General features: G+C 48.5%; 2 protein-coding genes across 2 annotated transcripts in view; one reads left to right on the top strand and one right to left on the bottom strand.

Moving 5' to 3' along the window:
* Nucleotides 1–5,214, bottom strand: part of RPGRIP1 (retinitis pigmentosa GTPase regulator interacting protein 1) — a 57,947-nt gene extending 52,733 nt beyond the window's left edge. The window contains exons 1-3 of the mRNA XM_015420432.1: nucleotides 5,127–5,214; nucleotides 3,960–4,019; nucleotides 1,331–1,472 (exon numbers count right to left, since the gene is read on the bottom strand). Coding sequence (XP_015275918.1) covers nucleotides 1,331–1,472; nucleotides 3,960–4,019; nucleotides 5,127–5,214 — 290 coding nt within the window. The remainder of the gene's footprint in view (nucleotides 1–1,330; nucleotides 1,473–3,959; nucleotides 4,020–5,126) is intronic.
* A 13,520-nt stretch (nucleotides 5,215–18,734) lies between these two features.
* LOC107118156 (G-protein coupled receptor 4-like) lies at nucleotides 18,735–19,754 on the top strand. Its single transcript, XM_015420431.1, has one exon. It carries the CDS (start codon nucleotides 18,735–18,737, stop codon nucleotides 19,752–19,754), a length of 1,020 nt encoding a protein of 339 aa, XP_015275917.1.
* Nucleotides 19,755–24,736: the final 4,982 nt, after the last annotated feature.

The raw sequence follows: 24,736 nt of genomic DNA, 5'->3' as shown, positions 1-24,736 counted from the left end.
TTCCCTACCTGCTCTATCCCATGCATAATTTTGTAAACCTCGATCATGTCACCCCTCAGTCGTCGTTTCTCCAAGCTAAAGAGCCCTAAGCACTTTAACCTTTAAGCACAGTCAGTTGCAACTACTGTATAGTGACATCATCAAGTTTTTAAGAGAAGAGAATAACAGAGGCATTTTGCCACTCTGCTTGCCTCTACATAGCAACCCTGGACTTTCTTGGTCTCCCACCCAAATACTGACCAGGACCAATGCTGCTTAGCTTCTCCAGACTTGATGAGGCTGGGATAGGCTGGGCTGTCTAGATCAGGACCCTTCAGTCTCTACCGTGGTAGAATATCTAGTTTTATAGAGCAGGATTGAATATCTTATGCACAATTCAGTAACTGGTAGCAGGCTGGTAGTGATGTTGAGCTACTCTGTGACAAAGGATTGCTGCAAACTACAGGGACGGGGCAAGTTCTTGTTATTTAGCATAAGAGAAATTAGTTCTGTACATGCTCAGAGGCACCCTTGTTTATTGCTGTTTCACAGATTCCAACGCTGAAACTAAAATCTGCTCTAGGGCTATGCCCTGGGCAAATGCTTTTAAAAATTCATTTCCGTCACTGAGAAGAATGAACGTATTCTCTGAAGGGACAGCTCATGATTCTACCTAGCAGACCATCGGTCAAGGATGGCACAAAATAATAAACTCTGGCAAAAGAGTAATGGGCCAAATTGGGGCTCTAATTAAACCCTTTGCATTCAAATGCAAAATGGACTTTTGTGGACATAGGCAGATCATGAGAGGGAGGGCAGGAAGGGTTGTATCAGTGCTTAGTTCTTGTGGCCCCTTCTTACACACCCAGGGAAATGCTGATTGCCCCTTTGGGGTCAGGAAGCAATTTTCTCCAGGCCAGTCTGACCAGGGATCCTGGAGGGGGTCCCTGGCAATGGTCCCTCTAAGCTGTGGAGTCTTGTGAGCAAAAATTCTACTTTCTGAGCTACCGGCATTAAAGTGGTGAGTGAGCGATTTGGCCACTGCATAAATTAGTTTGCTCTGGAGCCCTCCTTCCTGAGCTCACACAAAAATGGGTGAGCCGGAGGCTAAAAAACTGTGAGCTAGCGCGCACTGACTCAGCTTAGAGGGAACACAGGTCACTGGTGGGGGTGTGTGGGGAGGTAGTTGTGAATTTCCTGCATTGTGCAGGGGTTTGGACTAGATGACCCCGAAGGTCCCTTCCAACTCTATGATTCTATGATTTCAGAGATTTGGCCCTGATGAAGAACAGGCTCTGGCGATTATGATGAAGACTGGGACGTAGAAGAACTGCCTTGCCACCCTGAATACCTCTTGATCCTGTCCTCCTGTTTCTGGGCAAACTCCTTGAGCAGTAGGTTTTCATCATGAAGTCGCAGAAACCCATCTTCCAGCTCTGTCCGGTTCACCCGGCTTACCTGACGCCGGGTCCTTGCTAGAGACGCCGACGATGCTGGGAAGAAGGAACGAGGGTGTTATGGGCCAAGGATGATAGATCGTTCCCGCTCTCCACCTGAACTCAGCTAAAAGACAAGGCTCTTCCTCCTTGGCAAGGATATTACAACTGGGTTGCCAGCTCCAGGTTGGGAAATTCCTGGAGATTTGAGGGTGGAGCTTGGGGAAGGCAGGGCATGGGGGCTCGAGGGACCTCGGCATGGATGATTGTAATGCCACATAGTCCAGCCTCCAAAGCTGCCATTTCCTCCAGGGGAACTGACTTCTGTAGTCTGGAGATCAGTTGTAATTCTGGGAGATCTCCAGGCCCCGCCTGGGGATTGGAAGCCCTAGTGCTAGAGCAGCCTCAGGAAAGGTTCAGCCAGGCTTTGCTTGCCTCGGACTAGGAGTGCTTCTGAAAAGGCTTGGTTTTATAACGGGAATCTTGAACTCTTACAAAGCTCTGCCACCTCTTAGCAGATCTTCTGGCCTCTTTAGTTAGTGGGGATTGTGACTTTTGCAGGATGTTTGGAACACAGGTCTTTTCAGGGGTTGCGGCTGCATGCTTGCAGAGGGCCAAGCTACTGGCTCTATGATATAAGTCTGGAGATACTGCTCCCCACCCAGCCCCGCCCTTCTTCCTTGGATGAGGTTGGTGGCTCAATGCAACCAACGTCCAGTGGCACCTTCGAGACTAACGACACTTCAGCCTTCCAGAACATTCAGTGGGTGACCTCAAAGTAGCTGCTTTATTGCAAAGGGACTTCAGGAACAGGCTAGAAAGGGAAATTGCTGGATTACAAATTATTGCAACACTCGGAACAAAAACCTCCTCAGGACTTAACAAGGATATTGGTTTCTTGTGTCACTACATATGCTAAACTCATTCAGCCCTTACATATGTGTTCTCACCAAGGAGGGCTATACATTCTCTTTATTTTAGCGAATTTCTTTTTTAATAGTATATTGGAATAGGGATTGTAATATAATGCAATGAATATCAGAATGTATTTCTCTGATCCGGTAACAGAGAAGACATATCATTTACCCCACCTCAAAGGAAAGGATGCTGTTAATTACCTCCCTGCTTGAGAGGAAATGTAGCATAACAACATGGTCTCAGTTAATGATTGTTAGCATCCCACAATTAAGAAGGATACTTTTACAGAATCAGTCTCCTGTTTTGACATATTTACTGTGTTTCCCCCAAAATCCAAGCAAATGGTGACCGTATAAACTTAACTTGTTATTCCTGTTTAGTTTTCTGCACTAATTAAAACATCATCATTATGCTGTATGCTAATTTGCTCTTCACCCTCTATGTATATCAGTGAACCGCTACCTTCCAATTCAATGTATCTGAGGAAGTGTGCATGCAGGTGGAAGCTCATACCTTCAATAAAACTTAAAGGTTCCACGGGACTCAAACTTTGTTCTAACATTTATTTCAATAGGAGCTTCCATGGGTCACACTCACAGCCAACTTCTTCTGGTATGTGAAGGAGAGATTGTACTGGGAATTCTTTGGGGAAGAGAAGGAGATCCCTTCCAATCTGGATTCCAGCCAGGGTTTGGGACAGAGACAGCTCCGGTTGCTCTAGTGGATGATCTCCAGTCACACCTCGATGCAGGTGGGATGGCGCTACTGATCCTGTTGGATCTGTCTGCTGCCTTTGACACAGGAGACTGTTTGGTCCTGGTCAGCCGCCTAGCTTCCCTAGGTGTGAGGGGTACGATCTCGAGCTGGTTCCCCTCATTCCTCCGGGGTTGGTCCCAAAGGGTAATCATGGGTAGAGAGAGGTCGTCACCACAGGCTCCAGTCTTGGCCTCCTTCATGGATGGAATGTCTAGGTGAGAGCGGGTTGAAGCTAAATCCATGAGAGGAGGAGGAGGAGATTGGATTTGTACCCCTCCCTTCACTACCCAAGGGAGTCTCAGAGCGGCTCACAAACTCCTTCCCCTTCCGCTCCCCACAACAGACGCCCTGTGAGGTAGGAGGGGCTGAGAGAGCTCTTTCGAGAACTGCCCTTTCAAGGACAGCTCTTGTCAGAACTATGGCTTGCCCAAGGTCATCCGGCAGCTGCAAGTGGAGGAGAGGGGAATCAAACACCGGTTCTCCCAAATTAGAGTCCACACACTTAACCACTACACCAAACTGGTGTATACTCCCTGCACAGCCAATCAGATCGTCAGTGGCCAATCAGAAGACCTGCTGGGCAGGAGTCCCACCTGGAACCGCCCCCTTTCTTAAGATACTTGGTAGGCACCAGAAAAGGTATCAATGGGAAGCACCATGGGGTATCCTGATCTATATCAAACACCGAAAAGGACAGCTCCAGATCTGGGTGGGGATTGCTGGGTGGGAGGCATGACACCTTCCCAGAGCCCCCAGCCTCTTTGTGGTGTGTTGGGGATCTGGCGTTCACCCCACTTACTATTCTGTTGTTGTCGCCACGAAGGCTGGATGTGATGAAGATAGTGAAACCTGCGGTTTCCAAATGCTCACCTTTCACTGAGGCCTTCAGAGGAGGGGCTTTGGCGAGAAAGCGAGTGGAAGACGACACATCTAAAGGGGGGGAAAGTTGCAGACCAGGATTATCCCCCACACTGGACAGAAGGGCCACATTCGTGCTTGCATCTTGCGGCATGGGAAGCCATCAGTAAGCACACAGACTGTCGTCCTCTGCATTCCCACATTTTGCATTCCCCATCTGATTGACGATATGTTTTATGAACGTTTTAATTGATTTTATGGCTTTGTACATCGGCCAGAGCCCTGCTATTGCAGGGATTTGGAAATTCAGGAAGAAGAAGAAGGAGAAGGAGGAGAAGGAGGAGAAGAAGAAGGAGAAGGAGAAGAAGAAGGAGAAGGAGGAAATTCAGGAAGAAGGAGAAGAAGAAGGAAATTCAGGAAGAAGGAGAAGAAGGAGGAAATTCAGGAAGAAGGAGAAGAAGGAGGAAATTCAGGAAGAAGGAGAAGAAGTTGGAAATTCAGGAAGAAGGAGTAGAAGTTGGAAATTCAGGCAGAAGGAGGAGAAGAAGTTGGAAATTCAGGAAGAAGAAGAAGAAGAGGAGGTAGGAGGAGGAGATTGGATTTATACCCCGCCCTTCACTTGGAGTCTCAGAGCAGCTTACAAACTCCTTTCCTTTCCCCTCCCCACAACAGACACCCTGTGTGATAGGCGGGGCTGAGAGAGCTCTGAGAGAAACTGCCCTTTCAAGACCAGCTCTGACAGAACTATGGCTTGCCCCAGGTCATCCAGCAGCTGCGAGGGGAGGAGTGGGGAGTCAAATCCGGTTCTTCCAGATTAGAGTCCGCACACTTAAGGACAACAACAACAACAATAATAAACATGAGCAGCAAGGAACCCAAGGTGCACATCTGAGCACCACATAAATATGATTTACAGATGACACATTGAATGTTACAAATATCACTAAGTGTCGTGCAGATTTCACATTCTCGGTGGGGTACAGTGCCGTAGCCCACCCTCCAAAGCAGCCATTTCCTCCAGGAGAACTAATCTCTGCAGTCTGGAGATCAGTTGTGATGTGGGGAGGACGCTAGATCCCGCCTGGAGGTTGGCCATCCGGCTCAGGATCGTTTATCGGCTAACTGCATGGCTGTAGCTGCGACACCCCAACACCACCCCTTGACGCCCCGAGTCTTGACCTTGTATGGCTGCTATCACCGCAGGCTTCTGGGTGGTGTCCCGGACCGGGATGTCCCCTGCTGTCTCGTCCAGCAAAAGCAGCGACATGGCGGCATGAAGGGAGCCGGACCTGGAGAGAGGAGGGATTTCCAGAGATGAGACCCAGAGGTGGTCCATTTGGTTTATTGGTGTTCAGGGGTCATTTTGTAGAGAAAGAGGTGCAGGAGCTCATTAGCATAGCTTATTAGCATAACATATTCGCATAGGCCACACACCCCTGACGTCACCGGAAGTGTGTCAGAAGGCAACACCTACCGCTCAGGCTCCACTGGACTGTTTTGGATTGCTAGCTATGGGGGGGGGAACGTGCAGATCTGCCATCACAGAGGAGGGAGAGCTTCTACCTGAATAAAACTTGGTCTTTTGGATTGCTAGCTATGGGGGGGGGGGACACGCAGAACTTCCGTCACAGAGGAGGGAGAGCTTGGGCTCTGCAACTTACCCGGCTGCTTCTTGCTCCCCATGGCCCGACTGAGGGCTGCTGGCAGCAGGGGGTGGGGCTTGTTGCATGTGCTCACCCCCTGGGCTCCTTACTGCCGGAGCTCCGCTCCTGTGTGTTCCTGCAGGAAATGACCCCCGTATCTATCTATCTATCTATCTATCTATCTATCTATCTATCTATCTATCTATCTATCTATCTATCTATCTATCTATCTATCTATCTATCTATCTCCAAGATGTCCCAGCTGAAAACAGAGATACTTGTGAATTTTTCCTACCAGGCGCAAACCCAACGTTTTCTCCTTCTTACCATGCATTTCGGAACTCACTAAAACTGGGGATTCAAAAAATGCAGGGTAAGAAGGAGAAAACTTCAGGTTTGTGCCTGTTGAGGGGAAAACTTACTGCAGAAAATTTCACATAACACACAGTTTTAAAAACGTCAATGTGGGGAATGTCACTACTGCGGAAATGGGTTGTGGGTTTTTTTTGGAGATCCACAGAGGAAGAGCATGCCGTTTCTTTCTCTCTCTCCTCCTCTGTCCCGGAAAGCATCGCGCAATCCGAAAAGCTGTTCTGCACCTGGGACCGCATCATCCACTCTAGCCTGCAGGACGTCCTCTGTTCCATTTTAAGAGGACACCTGCGGACCCACTGAGCTTGCGCCACAGTATCTGGAAGTCCCCACTGCAGCCGGTTTGCTGAGAGTGGGAACCGAAAGGCATGCAGCTGTATTTCTCCCACGCCCCCCTTTGCCAGCAGGCCTCGGCCTCGTCGCCTGTTCTCCCTCCCACCCCTTTCGGCCTGGAGCTTTTGATCTCCCTGCTCCCACAGAGCTGCAAGAGCCACTGCCTGGTTTTCTTCTCCGCTAATCCGCTGCCATCTGTCTGAACCAATTGTCCGAGGGAGTCGTTGAAGAGGCAGACCGCTTCCCACTCAAGCTCCTACATCAGGGCTTCCTCTCGACACATCCGCCTCCTTTTCCCTCGCTCCCTTTTCGCCCCCCCCCCATGCTCCCTCTAAGTTGGGGAGTCTTGTGAGCAAAAATTCTACTTCGTGAGCTACTGGCGTGAAAGTGGTGAGCGAGCGATTTGGCCGCCGCATAAAGTCGTTCGCTCTGGAGCCATCCTTCCTGAGCGGAGACAAAAAGAATGTGCGAGCCGGAGGCTTAAAAACTGTGAGCTAGCTCACACGAACTCGGCTTAGAGGGAACGCTGCCCCGGACTAATGTTGGCAACCTCCAGGTGGCACCTAGAGATCTCCTGGAGTTAGAGTTAATCTTCAGACTAAGGAGATCAGTTTCGCTGGAGGACATGGCAGATTTGGAGGGCAGGGTGGTTCTGGTTCTCACCAGTCTCCAATGAGGTACAGGCAGGGCTATTTTTGGGCAGGAACACACAGGAACGGAGTTCCGGCTGGCTCCCAAGTTGGCCACGCCCAGCAGGAACTCATTAGCATAATAGGCCACACCCAACAGCAGGAACTCATCAGGATTGGCTACATTAGGGGTGTGTGGCCTAACATGCAAAGGCGTTCCTGCTACAAAAAAAGCTCTGGGTTTGGACAACAAACAAGGTAAACAGAATAAGAAGCAAAAGGTGGCTGGATGAGCACCCTTCTGGTAACATGGGGGGTGCGGCCTAACAGGCTAATAAGCTGCTCTGTCAGGGGTGTGGCCTAATATGCTAATGCATTTCTGATGTTGGGTGTGGCCTATTATGCTAATGAGGTCCTGCTGGGCTTTCTGTACAAAAACCCCCCTGCATCCCGCTAAACAGAGACTTCTGCTCTCTGACATTCTGTGTTTTGCTCTGCCTCCTGTGGCAGCCATTGTGTGATTGTGTCCACTGCCCGGTATCAGAATTCTGAAGGCGCCCGCAGGCTCGAAATGGTCGGGGACTCCTGCTCTGCAGAAAGCCAAGTCACAAGCTATAAAAGAACATTTGCATTGCCGATGATTTAGCTTTGTACATCAAAACAGCATTTGCATTGTTCCTAGGCTATCTGCAGAACTAGATAAGGCGAGTCCAAGGACATTTTTCAAATCGTTTGACACTAGCAACAGAAACACTGGTAGTGACCCAGTTATCCTTGATCTTGATTAAGCCCGGGATGGCTGATTTGGAAGCTTGCTGCGAGGAGATAAAATGGAGCAGGGAGAGCTCCCTGGAAGGAGAGTGGGTTTAAAATGAGAAGGAACACTGAAAAGTACATTCAGAACTTTGTGGTGAACATCTTTTATGGGACATATTCTTCCTATCTGTTATGTACTGGGATTGAATCATTCCTGATGGAATCACCCCAGAGACTGGCTGAGCTTGAGGCACAAGAGCAATAGCCTACCAGGACTCTGAAAGTAACCAGTCAAGTAGTAATGTTATGTAAATAGCCTATCACTGGGAGTGGGGTGTGTTTGGGTGTGGCAATTGCAAGCTATTTAACAGAGTTGAGGCTCTGGAGTCTTGTCTTTTGCTTGCTGGAATCACAAATAAAGCTGAGCTGAACACTTGAGATGTGCTCCTGCCATCCATGGAACCCACTATTTAACACTATCCCTAACCCCCATCCCAAAGATGGAGGAGGAGGAGGAGGAGGATTGGATTTATACCCCACCCTTCACTTGGAGTCTCAGAGCGGCTTACAAACTCCTTTCCCTTCCCCTCCCCACAACAGACACCCTGTGAGGTGGGTGGGGCTGAGAGAACTCTGACACAAACTGCTCTTTTTCAAGGACAGCTGTGCCAGAGCTTGTGACTGACCCAAGGTCACATCAGCAGGTGCAAGTGGAGGAGTGGGGAATCAAACCCAGTTATCCCAGATTAGAGTCCGCACACTTAACCACTACACCAAACTGGCTCTGCTGTAATTCCCCCCCACCTTTACCAAACAAACAGGGGCTACAAAACTGAGCTTAGTCAGTACTTGTTCGGTCATCCATGCATCCGAACTTGTGTGTATACAGACTGAATGTGGAATTAGAAACACAAGGGTTCCATCCCAGACCAGACCCTGCAGAGGAGTCAAACATATGGCCCGCGGGCCAAAACCGGCCCATCCAGGGCTTTTATCCGGCCCGAGAGTAACTGGCCATTACCTTTATTGCCAGATGACAGAGACTGTGCATTATGTCCCTGTATACTGTCCCAGTGCTAATGCGTAATGGGCAGTGGAAAGTGGGAGGGTGTGCATCATGGAGATACTTTAAGGAAACCCTGGAAGAGCGTTAATGCTTTAAGCATGTTAATATTTTGAGTGAAAAATAATATCATTCATTGGGTTTGCCTGTGTCCTTTATAAAGTTTCTGTCTCCAGTACCTGGCATTACATTTTATGGCATATGTGGCCCAGCCCGACAAAATGACATTTATGTCAGATCCGGCCCTTGTAACAAATGAGTTCGACACCGAGAGCCCGAAGGCTACCATACTTGCACTTGGTTGGTGTAACTCGGGGAAGCCTGATCAAGATCTCACCCAGTTATTTGCTCTGTATTACAGCCTTCAGCCCAGAAACAGAAGTTAGTTCCCAAAAGGCCTGCACAATTGTGCGAGCCACCAGGCACGGTGCAGCCTGTCCACACAAACCACCAGATGACAGAATGCCGTCTGTTCGCTTTCAGCTTGCAAAGACAGAGCTGTTGTGGGAGGCCACGCTGCAGAACGGAGGAGCTTTTTTGAAACGCCTCAGCTGCAAAATCTGCAGGCTGGGTTTAAAGCATGCCAAAGACCCACATGTCAAAACACTTTCCTTAAAAAAAAAATGTATCTTAAAGCATCTTTATATTTTTATAATGAAGCAGGATTTTCTCCTGTATTATACGGCCCCCTCCCCAACCCCCGTGCAATGCTGTAATCTTCTCCACTCACTCAGCAACTTAAGAAGGAAGCCTGGATCACACTTCTCTAGGCTACGATCGGGAAGACGATTTGTTCTCAGTCCGGTCTTCCCAGCCTACCACTTTGCTTCTGTTTCCTTCTTTCCCTTTGACATCGACTCTCAAAGCCACCTTGCCGGTTCTGCCTAGGTGAGTCATGTTCGGTCCTGCCTGGAAAGGAAGCTAAAATCCTTCTGTAATCCCAGACCGCATAAGCTTATTAGAATGTACAGAAGAAGAGCTCCCTTGAGTGGAAGGCTAGCAATTAATTCCCGGTTTCGGCCACTGGGAAAGCACTCAGAGCCAGTCAAAGGGTGTGGAAAAGCTGGGAGACAAAGGTCATCAGAGCAAAATCCCCCCCTCCAAAATCCCCCCTCCCAAAGTCCTTTCCAATGCGGCCCTGTTTGCACCAACCAAAGACCTGGGCTGTTCACCGGAGCAAACCAAATGGTGTGTGCAGGGCTTTTTTTTGTAGAAAAAGCCCAGCAGGAACTCATTAGCATAATAGGCCACACCCAAAAGCAGGAAGTCATTAGCATATTAGGCCACACCCACGACAGCACTGCTCATTAGCATATTAGGCCACACCCCATGTGTTACCAGAAGTGTGGTCATCCAACCACGCCCACCTTTTGCTTCTTCTTCTGTTTACCTTGTTTGTTGTCAAAACCCAGAGCTTTTTTTGTAGCAGAAACTCCTTTGCATGTTAGGCCACACACCCCTAATGTAGCCAATCCTAATGAGTTCCTGCTGTTGGGTGTGGCCTATTATGCTAATGAGTTCCTGCTGGGTGTGGCCAACTTGGGAGCCAGATGGAACTCCGTTCCTGTGCGTTCCTGCCCAAAAATAGCCCTGGGTGTGTGCCTTAATAAAACAGCAATAACTCTGGCCCTTTGACCTGGCTCTTCTCATGAAAGGAGCCTATTTATTTGTTCTCAGGTGGAAGATGCATATATACGGGTTTATTTTTCCTGAGATTACAGACACATTCATCCTGAATAACTTTTCAGGATGCAGTATACCATCAGATGAACTTTATTAACTATTTGCATAACTTAGAACTCAAGAAGGAGCAGAACAGACTTGCTACTTCAGTAGGGTTATCATCCTCCAGGTAACTTAGTAACTTAGGCCCCGGTCACACGGAGAATTTGCCGCGCAAAAGGCTCTGAGACTCTGACTGAAGGGCGGGGTACAAATCCAATCTTATCTCTCTTCTTCTTCAGGTGGGACCTGGACATCTCCTGCTATTGCAATTGATCTCCAGCCAAGAGACCTCAGTTCTCCTGGAGTAACTGGCTGCTTTGCAGGGTGGACTCTATGGCATTCTATACTGCTGAGCCCCCACCCTCCCAAACCCCGCCCCCCCCAGGTGCCACCCCCCAAATCTCCACATATTTATACTTCAGTATAAAGGTAAAGGTTCCCTTGCTCGAAAGCCAGTCGAGTCCGACTCTAGGGTTGCGGTGCTCATCTCTGTTTCCAAGCCGAAGAGCCAGTGCTGTCCGAAGACGTTTCCGTAGTCATGTGGCCGGCATGACTAAACACCAAGGCGCACGGAACGCTGTTACCTCCCCACCGAAGTGGTAGCTATTTATCTACTTGCAATTTCTTGCTTTTGAACTGCTAGGTTGGCAGGAGCTGGAACTAGAGACGGGAGCTCACTCCGTCATGCGGCACCCTGGGTCTCGAACTCTGAACTACTGACCTTCCACAGCTCAGGGTCTTAACCACTTTAGCCACCACAGCTCCTGTATAGATACCCTCAAATACAGTTGTTAAGCAGCTTCAGTATAGATACCCTCAAATACAGTTGTTAAGCAGCTTCAGTATAGATACCCTCAAATACAGTTGTTAAGTGTGACTCATACTTATTTGTAAACAATATGCATTTATATATCTTAGTACAGATCGCTCTGCAGTGAATAACAACAAGCCTCTGAAAATGTGAAACTGAGTTCAGTTGAAAGTCTCTTCCTGGCTTAAATGGGGCCACCAAAACACTGGCTCAAATAGGAATAGATTCAGGTGGGGTAGCCGTTATCGGTCTAAAGCAACAGAACAACATCCGAGTCCAGCAACATCTTTAAGACCGACAAAGTTTTATTCAGGGTATAAGCTTTTGTGTGTACGCACACTTCTTCAGATACATCGAAATGGAAGTGACCAGTCCATGCATATGAAAACAATTTTGCAATGCTTTCAAAAAGATGCTTTGGAGGAAAGGTGGGCTACAATCACCATTTCAACGAGGCTACGGAAAAGATGATCCCTCACCCTATGTAAGACCCAGACGGTTGTTCTCGACGCTTAGCTCTTCTTTCTCCCACTCACCTCGAACTTTGTGGTTATGTCTTAGCGGAGGCTGGAGCTGTTTGCACGCAGCTGCAAGCGACGGTCATAAAAGCCCAGTTGCCGAGTGAGCACAAAAGGGAGATGCATCGGAAGGAAGCATTACCATTACCGGTAGGAAACTGATCTCTTGGGATGGTAATGAGGTGAGTTAATTGATTATTGCTATTTTTAAAAATCAAATGGACCATCCCTATGAAGCTGCCTCATACCGAGTCGGATCATTGGTCTAATCAAGGTCAGAACCGTCTACTCTGACTGGCATTAACTCTCCAAGGTCTTAGACAGAAGCTATTCGTATCATTTACTACCTGTTCATTTTTAACTGGAGATAGTGGTAACTGAACCTGGGACCTTCCTGTGTGCAAAGTAGATACTGTACTACTGAGGCACACAGTTCCTGATCACATCTTTTTTCTTTTTTTGGTCTTCTTGACTTGAAGAACGAAGTACAATCAGGGCTTCAGCTCTAAGCATGGGTTTCTTTTTTCTACCATAGCCTTTGATCGATGGCATTGCTAAGGAAACCTTCAATCCATTTCTAAACGCACATGTGCCTGGCCAGTGACGATTCTCAGGTAGGGAAGAAAAATAATTTAATAGACTGTGACATGGACATTTGATTATTTATTAAAATTTTATATCCTGCCAGTGGGGTGTCGTGGTGAAGAGGGGTGGACTCTGATCTGGAGAACCGTGTCTGATTCCCCACTCCTCCATGTGAAACCCGCTGGGTGACCTTGGGCCAGTCACCATTCTCTCAGAACTCTATCAGCCACCCTTACTTTGCAAGGTACCTGTTGTGGGGAGAGGAAGGGAAGGCAATTGTGAGACACTCTGAGACTCCTTCGGGTAGAGAAAAGCAAGGTATAAAAACCTACTCTTCTTCTTCTTTCCTTGTAGTTGAGGCCGCAATGCTCCCTCTAAGCTGTGGAGTCTTGTGAGCAAAAATTCTACTTTGTGAGCTCCTGGCATTAAAGTTGTGAGCAAGCGATTTGGATGCTGCATAAGTTAGTTTGCTTTGGAGCCATCCTTCCTGAGCTAAGACAAAAACGTGTGAGCCGGAGGCTTAAAAACTGTGAGCTAGCTCACATGAACTCAGCTTAGAGGGAACCACTGGTTGAGGGTGGCTTACAATAATAGCTAGAACATTTCCAGTGAAAGCCAAAATAAAATAGCAAACCCCAGATCTCTTCTCCCTTCCCCCCATGGACGATGTGGTAACCTCTGTAGTAACATACTTAGATTCTGTATGACTGGTCATTTCAGCAGGGAGATAATGGTTTTCTTTTCAGCTTTGGCCCCCATCTAAGGAACAAGAAGGTAGCGATTGAATGGGTCAGCTCCTATGATTCCATTCTGCGAATGACGGAAAGTTTCACTGGCATGAGGAAGGCTGCTCTGGTGGAAGAGGCCTTCTCCACAGCAAGCCTTCCTGCTTCTTTGGAAGGCTCCTTGTACTTAAGGAGGGCTCCACCATTCATGGAAAAGATTGGTAGGATCCACCCTTGTTTTACAAATGTTGTTCTGCATTCTAAGGCCTGTTGTACAGGGGAGGGCAGGCTATAAATCCAAGAAGGAGGAGGAGGAGGAGGTTGGAATTATACCCCCTGCCCTTCACTACCCAAAGGAGTCTCAGAGCGGCTTGCAAACTCCTTTCCCTTTCCCTTCCCCTCGCGACAACAGACACCCTGTGAGGTAGGTGGGGCTGAGAGAGCTCTCTTGAGAACTGCTCTTGAGAGAAGAAGAGATTGGGTTTATACTCCATGACCCTTCACTACCCAAAGGTGTCTCAGAGCGGCTTACAAACTCCTTTCCCTTTCCCTCCCCACAACACACCCTGTGAGGTGGGTGGGGCTGAGAGAGCTCTGACAGAAACTGCTCTTTTTCAAGAATGCCCCAGGTCATTCAGCAGCGGCAAGCGGAGGAGTGGGGAATCAAACCCGGTTCTCCCAGATTAGAGTCCACACACTTAACCACTACACCAAACCAAAATAAAATAAGTGGGATCTTCTAGATTCAGAGAGCAGGGCACCTCTGAGCATGAGTAAAGTGTCTTTCCCTTGATTACTTGGAAGTCCGTGCTCATCAGCCTGGATGGGCGCCAAACCTCGACATGCACGCAAAGTACCATCATCACATGCAAATTCCAACTGCAGTGAAATTTCATGCAAAGCCCTTTTTGACACCCCCTGCGCTGGCTGAGTTTATGGGGCAATATAAAGCAGTGAAAACGTCAGAGGTCTCCCAGGCTACAGAGACATCTTCAGAACAGAGTTTACGAGGATCCCTACATTCTTGGGCGCACATGTGGACGTGGTTATTTTAGTATTACAGTTTCACCACATCCTTCCTCCTAGGAGTCCAGAGCCATAGGCGAAACAGTTCCTGCTAAATTTAACCGCAAAGGTGGGCTCAGCTATGTGTTCGTTTCATCTGTGCTTACTTTTTAATTTTTAATTTAATTATCTTTGGATGTGTCGCCTCCAGGATCGCTTTAGCAAGGAGGAGAATGACACGGGAGCAGAGAAGAGAGTCAGTAGCCCTTTCTTCCTCAGGCTTTTTCTCCTCTGGGGGAAAAAAAAACATCCATAAACTGCCCTTCCTCCCTCTTGGGGAAGGGGGTAGAGAGAATACAGAAGTAAAAGCGACTTGAAGATATTTTCCAGTGAGAAAATGCTTGTGGAGGAAAGGATTAAAGGCCTATTGTGCACGGGTGTTTTCCCGCGCTTTCACCGTGCATGTCCGTTGGGGTTTCTTTGTCATTCTAAATTGATTTCCCTCCCTTCAGCACTCAGTTCGCTCTCTGGCTGTTATTTCCCAGGGTTTTCTGAGAGTGCTTTTGTGCCGATTCTCCCCTTGTTTCGCTTCCGAGCCGAAGGTAATTCAAAAGTGTACAGAGTCCCTCGTATTCTCCCCCCCACACCCTTTTGCCACCTCTTGAAGGTCACTCCCTCGCCCACATCGAGGTCGTTCTGCCCACTCTTCACCTTCTGCCATCCTTCCCCCTTTGTCGATGTACAAGCTCCATTTCCCCCCTCATTGTTTTCATTTTGTGTTTTTTTTAATTGACAAGTGGCATGAGTCTATCAATATGAGACTATCAATTGTCTCGGATCGCTGACTTAAAAAAAAAATTAAATGACTGGGGAAAGTTTAAAAGGAGCTGCACGAGGTTTAGTTCCCTGCTGGTATTGACTTGAAAGGGGGGGGGGGATCGTAGAGGTGACAAACGGCAGAGTCCCCAGTGCAAAAAAAAAAAAGGATTTCAGTGTTGCATGCAAACAAAATAAAGGAGGGGGGAATGTCAGTGCAGAATGAAATTGACATGAGATGTAAAAAGAGAAAGACACTGAAATGGGAAGCCTAAAGCTTTGAAAACATCTTCCCCTTTAATGCTTTAGTGAACAATTTTTTTGGGGGGAGGGACATTTTGGCAGTTTCTGGAAGCCTAACGTTAAAATGGTGGCTCAGCCACATGGACCTTCTGCAAACCTCTGAGCTTAAGAATTGCGTGGGATTGACCCATTTAGAGGACAGAGTGCAGTCAGCACAAGACAGGCTTTTAAAAACTGCCAAGATCATGACCAGTGTGTAGGAGCAAATTAGAGAATCACAAAAGAGAAAAACAGGCAAATTTGCAAGGAAGGGCAGGAATTTGCAAGGAAGGGCAGCGATCCTTACTATGCAGCTGTGCTAGGGCATTGGCAAAAATACCCCCAACAATTTTTTTTTTCAATTTAGTGGCACAAGACTAAAAAATCTTTCCAGAAATTCTGCCAAATCCTCTCCCATATTAATTGCAGCCTTGTGCAAAGTGTGGTGGAGTTGCAGCTGACTTTGCACACACACTGCCAATGATCACAGCTTGCAATACCAGTGTCAGTGGGTTCTACTGTGCATTCTGTACACTCAACCCGTGTTCCCTCTAAGCTGAGTCAGTGTGAGCCAGCTCACAGTTCTTTAGCCTCCGGCTCACACATCTGTGTCTCAGCTCAGGAAGGAGGGCAGCTCCAGGGCAAACTAATTTAAGCAGAAGCCCAATTGCTGGCTCACCGCTTTCATGCCAGGAGCTCACAAACTAGCATTTTTGCTCACAAGACTCCCCAGCTTAGAGGGAGCATTGCACTCAACATGTGACTTTTTCTCATTCTTCACAGTGGCTGATACCACAGCAGAGAATCCCCCAGTGTTAGGCAATAAGAGAAATGGGGCTTTGCAGCTGCTTGTCAGTTTCAAAAAAAAAAGTCTTGTCAATTTCAACATCAGTTTCCCCCCCTCCCTTGCCTGCTTCCTTTCTATTCCCTTTTGTTCAATAGATTGACACTAAAATGCAAGTGCAAAACCTGAACCATGAGGATTTAAATGGAAGGCATTGGTGATTACCCCCATATTTGCAGTTCCATGTGCACAGAATACTCCACGTGGAACAACAAAATAGGGAAATAACTCCTGCCAATGTTCTTTCAGCATGGAAAATGGCTGAGGGGGAGGAGGCAGGACCCCTCCCCCTCCCCACGGTGGCCATTCCGAACCCAAATGTGTGTGTAAATTGCCGTCAAGTCACAGCAACCCCAGCAATGGGCAATGCTCCCTCTAAGCTGTGGAGTCTTGTGAGCAAAAATTCTATTTTATGAGCTACTGGCATTAAAGTTGTGAGTGAGCAATTTGGTTTTTGTTGTTGTTCAGTCGCAGAGTCGAGTCCAACTCTTCGCGACCCCATGGGCCAGATCACGCCAGGCCCTCCTGTCTTCCGCCGTCTTCTGAAGTTGGCTCAATTTCATGTTCGTTGCATCTATGACACTGTCTAACCATCTCATCCTTTGCCGCCCCCGTCTTCTTTGACCTTCAATCTTTCCCAGCATCAGGGCCTTCTTCTCCAGTGAGTGCTCCCTTCTCATTTGGTAGCCAAAGTATTTGAGCTTCAGTTTCATTCTCTGGCCTTCCAGGGAACAGTCAGGGTTGATTTCTTTTAGGATTGACCGATTTGATCTTCTTGCAGTCCATAGTTCAAAAGAATCTATTCTTCGGCGCTCAGCTTTCCTTATAGTCCAACTCTCGCAGCCATCCTGCATAAATCAGTTTGCTCTGGAGCCATCCTTCCTGAGCTAAGACAAAAACCTGTGAGCCGGAGGCTTAAAAACTGTGAGCTAGCTCACACTAACTCAGCTTAGAGGGAATGCTGGCAAGGGGCTTTCATGGCAAACGAGAAGCAGAGGTGGTTTGCCGTTGCCTTCCTTGGCGGTCTCCCTTCCAAGTGCTGATCGTGCTTAGCTTCCGAGATCTGATGGGCTCTGTCATGCTATCTTCCCTCCTCTGAGCCCAAAGAGGCTCTGCTTTATAATTTAATGAACATTTACCACAGCGGCTGTGTGGCTGCAGGGAACCGGAGTTACCCAGACCCAACTCTTTAAAAGAGTGAACACCTATGTAATTATTTCATGTTTTGGTGTGTGTGTTTCTTTAAATGTTTAGTGTGATTGCAGTATTGTAAAGAGAGTGATAGAGGGAGGTGAGTGTGATGTGATTGGCTGATGACTGAGAGTGTGGAAAGAGAGATGTCTATGACAGTGGTGGCGAACCTATGGCACGGGGGCCAGAGGTGGCACTCAGAGTCCTCTCTGTGGGCACACATGCTATCGCCCCAGCCAGGCCCAGACCATCATTAAAGTGTCGAATTCTCTGCCAAATAATTTTAAGTAAATGAAAGCATTTGGGATTGCTTTCCTTACGATGTTTGGATAATCTTAAATTAATGTATGAGTTGTTTTTTTCTAAAGTAAAACCTCAGTATTCAGGTTAAATTGCCATGTTGGCACTTTGCGATAAATAAGTGGGTTTTGGGTCACAGTTTGGGCACTCGGTCTCTAAAAGGTTCGCCATCACTGGTCTATGATTCTGCGTTCTTGAAGAGACAAGTGTGGAGGGTTTTTGTGAGAGTCTGTATGACAGAGGAAGCAGTTGGAGTTTAGCCTGTGTGGCTATATGAGAGAGAAAGTTTAGCCTGTGTGGCTATGAGAGAGTTTAGACTGAGTGTCTAAGCCTGTCAGAGTTGAGTTTTTGGTGTATGAGAGACTGTGTGTGACGCCAAGCCTTGTCAGTTATATTTTTTCTTCAAAAACAGTCCAAAAATACCCAGAAACCTATTTTGTTCTCTTATAAATAAATCAATATTTGTTTAAACTTATCCCAGCAATCGGAACAGTCCTTCCTCAGGGTCACATAGTCCTCTGAAGTGCCCAGACACTGGGTCATTCTACCAAAATAGAGAGAGATGGATTTTTTAATTCCTGGTGGCAGCAGAAATCTACTAAGTTGACAGGAGAAACAGTCTCCCCAATAAGCAGGACGTCACAACCTAGTTTGGCTCTGAGTGGACACTTGAACCCAGGTTTGCCTAATCCGTCTGCTACTTTTAACCATTCTCCTCGCCCCCCTCTTTCTCACACATACAGAGGAAACCTCTGTAAAAGCCACACTGGAAATTTATTATTTCAAAAACAAAACAAAACACGCTCCTTCCCTGTTTCAACAATGCTCATCACTGTGCTGAATTTTGTATCGGTAGGAGGGAAATATGTACTGTATACTCAAACTCTGGCACCTGCTTCATTCATTCTGCTATTGTTTCCCTTCAGGTCTAGACAAGACCCTTTTTTAAACACAATGAAAAGCCGATTTGGATTAGAAGGGGTGAGCCATCTCTGCTAAACAACAGAAGTAGAATCAAGGATTTATTGTCCCCTCCTGAGCACATCCTTTCCCCCCCTCCACCTGCCGCAGACACGTACAGAGTCCAGCCGTTCAGAATGACCTCTGCCCTCTTTGCGATGGCGATGAGATATGGAAGGTGAAGGAGGAGAGGGCATTGCGGGGTAGCTCTGAAGACCCGATCACCGCCATGACTGTCAACAACGGCTCCTGCCCCATAGCTTACAACACCACCAAATATTTTAAAATCCCCGTGTACTGCCTAGTGGTGGCCGCCGGGCTGCCTCTGAACTGCTTGGCCCTCTGGGCCTTAATATCCCAGATGAAGAGATCCGTCGTCCTCTCCGTCTACATCCTGAACCTGATCTCGGCCAACCTCTTGCAGATCTCGATGCTCCCCTTCTGGATCTACTTGAGTTGCAACAATCACTCCTGGGACCTGGGCCCGGCGGCATGCCAGGCCGTCCGACTGGCCTTCCGCACCAACTTCTACGCCAAGAACGTCTTCTTGTGCCTGATTGCGATGGAGCGTTACTTTGGTCTCATCCATCCTCTCCGTTTCCATCGACTGCAGACCATGGCTAGTGCCGTCGCGTTGAGTGTCACTACTTGGCTCGCGGTGGCTGTTTTGTGCGTCGTCGGCATGCTCCTGGAGACCGATCAGTCAGACAACTGGCACAAGAGCTGTCTGGATGGCACCCATGTGGAAAAACGCTACGCGCACTTCAAGTTGGCCACCATGTCCCTCTCCTTCTTTCTACCTTGCCTTTTCATGGGCTTCTTCTACTTCAGGGTTCTGTTTGAGCTCAGAAAGGTGGCATCCCTGGAGAAGCGAGCCAAGAAGCAGATCTATGGCTTCATCTCCTTCATCATCGCCTCCTTTTTCCTTACCTGCGTCCCTTATCAGGTGACTTCCTTTTACAAGTTCCACCGGGAACTGAGGCTGAAGGATGGAGAAATATGTGCGTTCGAGAGTTACATCTTCAGTTACACCAACATCACTTTGTGTCTGGCCACCTTGGGCAACGTCTCTGATCCCCTCCTTTACATCCTGCTCCTCAAAGAGGTGCGCGATGACCTCAGAGGTCTCTTCCGGTTCAAGGATCGGAAGACAGGGATCTCATACAGGTTGGAAGAGAGGGCTCTCCCTCCGCATACGGCCACTGGAGGGGCGCGTGGCCACATCGAGACACAAGAAATGACCTACTGACTCTGTATGGGCACGGCTACCCCACTCTCCTGTGATCTTTGTGAAATGGATGCGCCTGCTGGACCAGTTCTGACCATTTCTGCGTCTATGATGCGGCCTCAAAAGCTCTGGCTTGGCCTGATCTGGAACCCTGTGTGCCGCTCCAGTCTCCGTATGTCAAAAACAGTAATGCAGAGCTGGTAAAAGGCCAACAAAGAGCACCCAAGATGATTAAGGAGCCCCTTTCAATGCTCCCTCTAAGCTGTGGAGTCTTGTGAGCAAAAATTCCACTTTGTGAGCTACTGGCATTAAAGTTGCGAGCGAGCCATTTGGCTGCTGCAGAAATTAGTTTGCTCCCTTCCTGAGTTAAGACAAAAATGCGTGAGCCGGAGGCTAAAAAACTGTGAGCTGGCTCACACTAACTCTGCTTAGAGGGAACACTGGCACCTTTCCTGCGAGGAAAGGCCAGAGAGTTTGGGACTTTTCCATCTACCGGGATGTCGAGCCCAGAGAGGGAAATTCCTGGAGACAGAGCATAAACGGGAAAGTTATTCAGTCACCAGAGTGAGACTCTGGTGTGTGAGTGAAAGAGACCATTGTTAGTAAAACAGCTAAAGGGTCAAGGTTCAATTTCTTTGTGGGAAGAACAGTAGGAGAAACAGATATTGCTTTCTCTTCTTTCAGGTTGGCCCAGGAGAATACTTCTAGGGAGGGTTGGCATACTGTGCTCCCTCTGTGATGGAATCAGAGACTAGTGGTGCTCTGTCATGGTCTTCTAGCATGGGCATCCTGCAGCAGGTGGGGTGTCACACCCAGGGTTGCCAATCTCCAGGTGGGGCCTGGAGATCACCTGGTTTTAGAACTGACAAGCGTTCTCCCGTCCCTCCCCCGGCGGCGAGGCAGTTGCCAGGGCATTCTCTGTGCATGTACAGGGAATGGTGTTTTTTAAAAAAACTTTTGGGGGGATTTAAGTATCCCCCCTATAGTTTTTTAAACTTTTTAGATTTGTCTGCACACCTGGGGATTGCCCCAAATGTGCAGGAAAATCTCCCTGCCCCCCAAGTGCCCCCGATGTGCAGATTTAGATATCCGCACGGAGGGGGCAACTTGGCTATTAGTACATAGATATGACAGAGAACAGTTCCTCTGGAGAAAATGGCTGCTTTGAAAGGTGGACTCTATGGTGTTATATCCTGCTGAAGTCCCTTCCTAAGCTCCACCTTCAAATCTCCAGGGATTTCTGAGCCTTACCATAACCCACCCATAATGTGATAGTTTTCAGGGCAGGGCAGGGCCAAGCAGCCACAGTTAGGGCTGAGAAATACCTGGAGATCTTGGGTGTGTGTGCGTGTGTGTGTGGAGGCTGAAGAGAGTAGGGTTTTGGGAGGAATAACTTCAGTGGGGTGCAATGCCATAGATTCCCCCTTCCAAAGCAGCCATTTTCTCAAGGTGCAGGGCTATTTTTGGGCAGGAACGCACAGGAACGGAGTTCCGGCTGGCTCCCGAGTTGGCCACGCCCAGCAGGAACTCATTAGCATAACAGGCCACGCCCAACAGCAGAAACTCATTAGGGTTGGCTACATTAGGGGTGTGTGGCCTAACGTGCAAAGGAGTTCCTGCTACAAAAAAGGCCCTGGTTGGACAACAAACAAGGTAAACAGAATAAGAAGCAAAAGGTGGGTGTGGCTGGATGAGCACACTCCTGGTAACATGGGGGTGCGGCCTAATGTGCTAATGAGCTGTGCTGTCAGGGGCGTGGCCCAATATGCTAATGAGTTTCTGATGTTGGGTGTGGCCTATTATGCTAATAAGTTCCTGCTGGGCTTTTTCTACAAAAAGAGTCCTGTCTAGGTGAACTGATCTCTGTCACTGGGAAATAAGTTGTAAGAGCAAGAGATGGCCACAGGAACAAACAGCTTTAAAATGGGGATCAGATAGATTCATGGGAGAGAAGTCGACCAATGGCTACGAGCCATGGTGACCGAGGGGAACCTCCACATTCAGAGGCGCTGGCCCTCTGAACCCCAGAGCCAGGAGGCAACATCAGGGAACTGGTTGGCCACTGTGTGAGACAGGATGCTGGACTAGATGGACCACTGGTCTGATCCACCTGGGCTCTTCTGATGTTCTTATGAGATCTCCAGCCACCACCTGGAGGCTGGCAACCCTAGCCACAACTGACAGGCTGACTTGCTGACTTCGCAAGTCAATCCACTGCTGTTGGAATGGCCTCAGCTTGCAAGTTAAATCACTTTGTGGCTCCAGGTGCTCTTTCAGCTACTGAAAGTTCCTTGCATGAGCAAGGTGGGTCAAAAAAATATCAGAGTAACCCTTGGATGCGGAGACTCCCATACAGCATTCTCTTCCCCGCTGGGTCCAGGATATTCTCTTAGGTGAATGCTGGGAGTGGTGGACATCAGCAGAGGTCTGGAATATGTCACCCCCGAGCATCTGTTTGGAGGAGGTATTCAGCCCTCAGTCTCATTTCAGTTTTGTAACCCTGCCCTAAATTTACCCAGAAAATCGATTTCTTTTTTTCCCCCTTTGCGGAAAAAACCCCTCACCTGTTAACTTGTTGGTACTGACACCCTGCTCACAAGTCACACCAGATCTTCAGTGATTTCAGATGTAACCAGGGGTCATTTCCTGCAGGAGCGCACAGGAGCGGAGCTCCGGCAGTAAAGAGCTCAGGGGGCGGGCACATGCAACACGCCCCACCCCCTGCTCCCAGCAGCCCTCAGTCGGGCCACAAGGAGCAAGAAGCAGCCAGGTAAGTTGCAGAACCCCCCCCCGCCTTCAGGTACAAGCTCTCCCTCCTCTGTGAGAGCAGATCTGCATCTCCCCCCCCCCAATAGCTAGCAATCAAAAACAGTCCAGTGGAGCCTGAGCAGTGGGTGTTGCCTTCTGACACACTTCCGGTGATGTCAGGGGTGTGTGGCATATGCAAATAAGTTATGCTAATAAGTTATGCTAATGAGCTCCTGCAGCTCTTTTTCTACAAAATGACCCCTGGATGTAACCCCAGCAAACTCTTCCTCTGTTACACCCACCACCACACACCTGAGCAGCCTCGGAGCGAAAGATGAACTTTCTGAGGAAGAGAATACTCATCCACAATAAGGCTGCAATGGACTGCTCCCTTACCTAGAAGTAAGCCCCACTGAACAAAATGGCATCTCCTTCTGACCTTAGCCAATCTAGGTCACGGTCACACGGGCAGGAAAATGCGGGGGGGGGGGAAACGTGGCTGTTAGCCCCGGGGCTAAAAACCATGCGGTTGCTCGAGCAGACCTACCGATGGAGGTCCCGTGGTAGGGGGGAGGTGCCGATCACTCCACAGTCCTGCAGCGCGGCAAAGAAGCGGGGCACGGGGCAAACGGGGTTGGTTTGTTAAAAAACCCTCAAATGCGCGCATGCTCCCTTGGGTGCTTGTACGCATCCGTGGAGACTTTGAAAAAAAACACACCTTTTTCCGAGGGGACATGGGCGGGCGCCGGAAATACCACCGGAAACGCGATCAGACGCCCGCCCTTGCCCCGCGGTTTCAGGAAACTAGTACCTCGGGTTCACCATGGGAGCTCGACGCTTCCCAGATGTGGCGGTGAGATCGCGCCCGGAAAATCCGCCTATCTTCCATCCCTCTAGCGTGCCTAATGCTCCATGTGACCGCAGCCATAGGATAGCACTCCAATTCTGTCAGATCTTTAGCAGAGCAAGATGTACTCCATCCTAAATCCACTGAGGGCAATTGGTTTCTGCGAGGGTTGCCAACTTCAGGCTGGGAAATTCATGGGGATTTGGGGATGGCGCTTGCAGAGGGTTAGGGTTTGGGGAGGGAGGGGCTGGACTGCAGTGGGGCCTAATGCCTTAGATTTCAGCTTCCAAAGCAGCCGTTGTCTCCAGGGAAGGAAACTGATCTCTGTAGTTTGGAGAACAGTTGTAATTCAGGGAGGTCTCTCCAGGTCCTAGCTGGAGTCTGGCAACACCAGTTTCTACCAGTGCAACTTTTTTTTTAAGTCCTCGGGAAGTGTCTGTTACAATGTCCATAGTGTAACCCATATGTACTGTTCAGATTACTTACTGAGGCCAATAGGACAAAGATCGAATTCAGTGGCACCTTTTAGGCCAACACAGTTTAATTCTGGGTATAAGCTGCCAGAATTAAACTTTGTTGCTCTTTATTTTAAATAGTGAAACCAGCTTGTCATGCCTTTGAGCTGTTAAAAATATTTTCACTGTTTTGCATGCTAATTTAAGAAGCCATCTATATATATACAACCAGGGGTCATTTCGTAGAAAAAGAGGTGCAGGAGCTCATTAGCATAACTCATGAGCATAACTTATTTGCATAGGCCACACCCCCTGACATCACCGGAAGTGTGTCAGAAGGCAACACCCACTGCTCAGGCTCCACTGGATTGTTTTGGATTGCTAGCTATTGGGGGGGGGGGAGGATGAACGTGCAGATCTGTCCTGGCAGAGGAGGGAGAGCTTGTACCTGAATAAAACTTGGTCTTAAAGGTGCCACTGGACTGTTTTGGACCCGGGGGCCCTGGGGAGCTCTGCAACTTACCTGGCTGCTTCTTGCTCTGACTGAGGGCTGCTGGGAGCAGGGGGACGGGGCTTGTTGCATGTGCCCACCGCCTGGGCTCTTTACTGCCGGAGCTCCGCTCCTGTGCGCTCCTGTAGGAAATGACCCCTGTATACAACTATGATCGGTAATTCCATTTCAATGTCTGATGACGTGTGCGTGCACATGAAAGCTCACATCCTGAATAAAACTTTGTTGGTCTTAAAGGTGCCACCAGACTCTATCCTTGTTCTATTGCTTCAGACCAAGAGGGCTGCCCACCACGATCATCTTAGAGGGAACACTGATTACAACTGATCTCCAGGTGGCAGAAATCTGTTCACCTGGAGAAAATGGCTGCTTTGGAAGGTAGACTCTATGGCATTATTTGTTGTTGTTTGGTGGCACCGTGGAGTTTGACTCTTCGGGACCC

The sequence above is a fragment of the Gekko japonicus genome, unplaced genomic scaffold, assembly GCF_001447785.1.
Source record: "Gekko japonicus isolate JY-2015 unplaced genomic scaffold, Gekko_japonicus_V1.1 scaffold441, whole genome shotgun sequence".
Taxonomy (NCBI): Eukaryota; Metazoa; Chordata; class Lepidosauria; order Squamata; family Gekkonidae; genus Gekko; species Gekko japonicus.
Note: the sequence above shows the minus strand (reverse complement) of the source record. Positions and strands in the feature narration are given on the sequence as shown.

Coding starts and splice junctions, on each gene's coding strand:
- LOC107118156 (XM_015420431.1), top strand. CDS start 18,735: ATGACTGTCAACAACGGCTCCTGCCCCATAGCTTACAACACCACCAAA.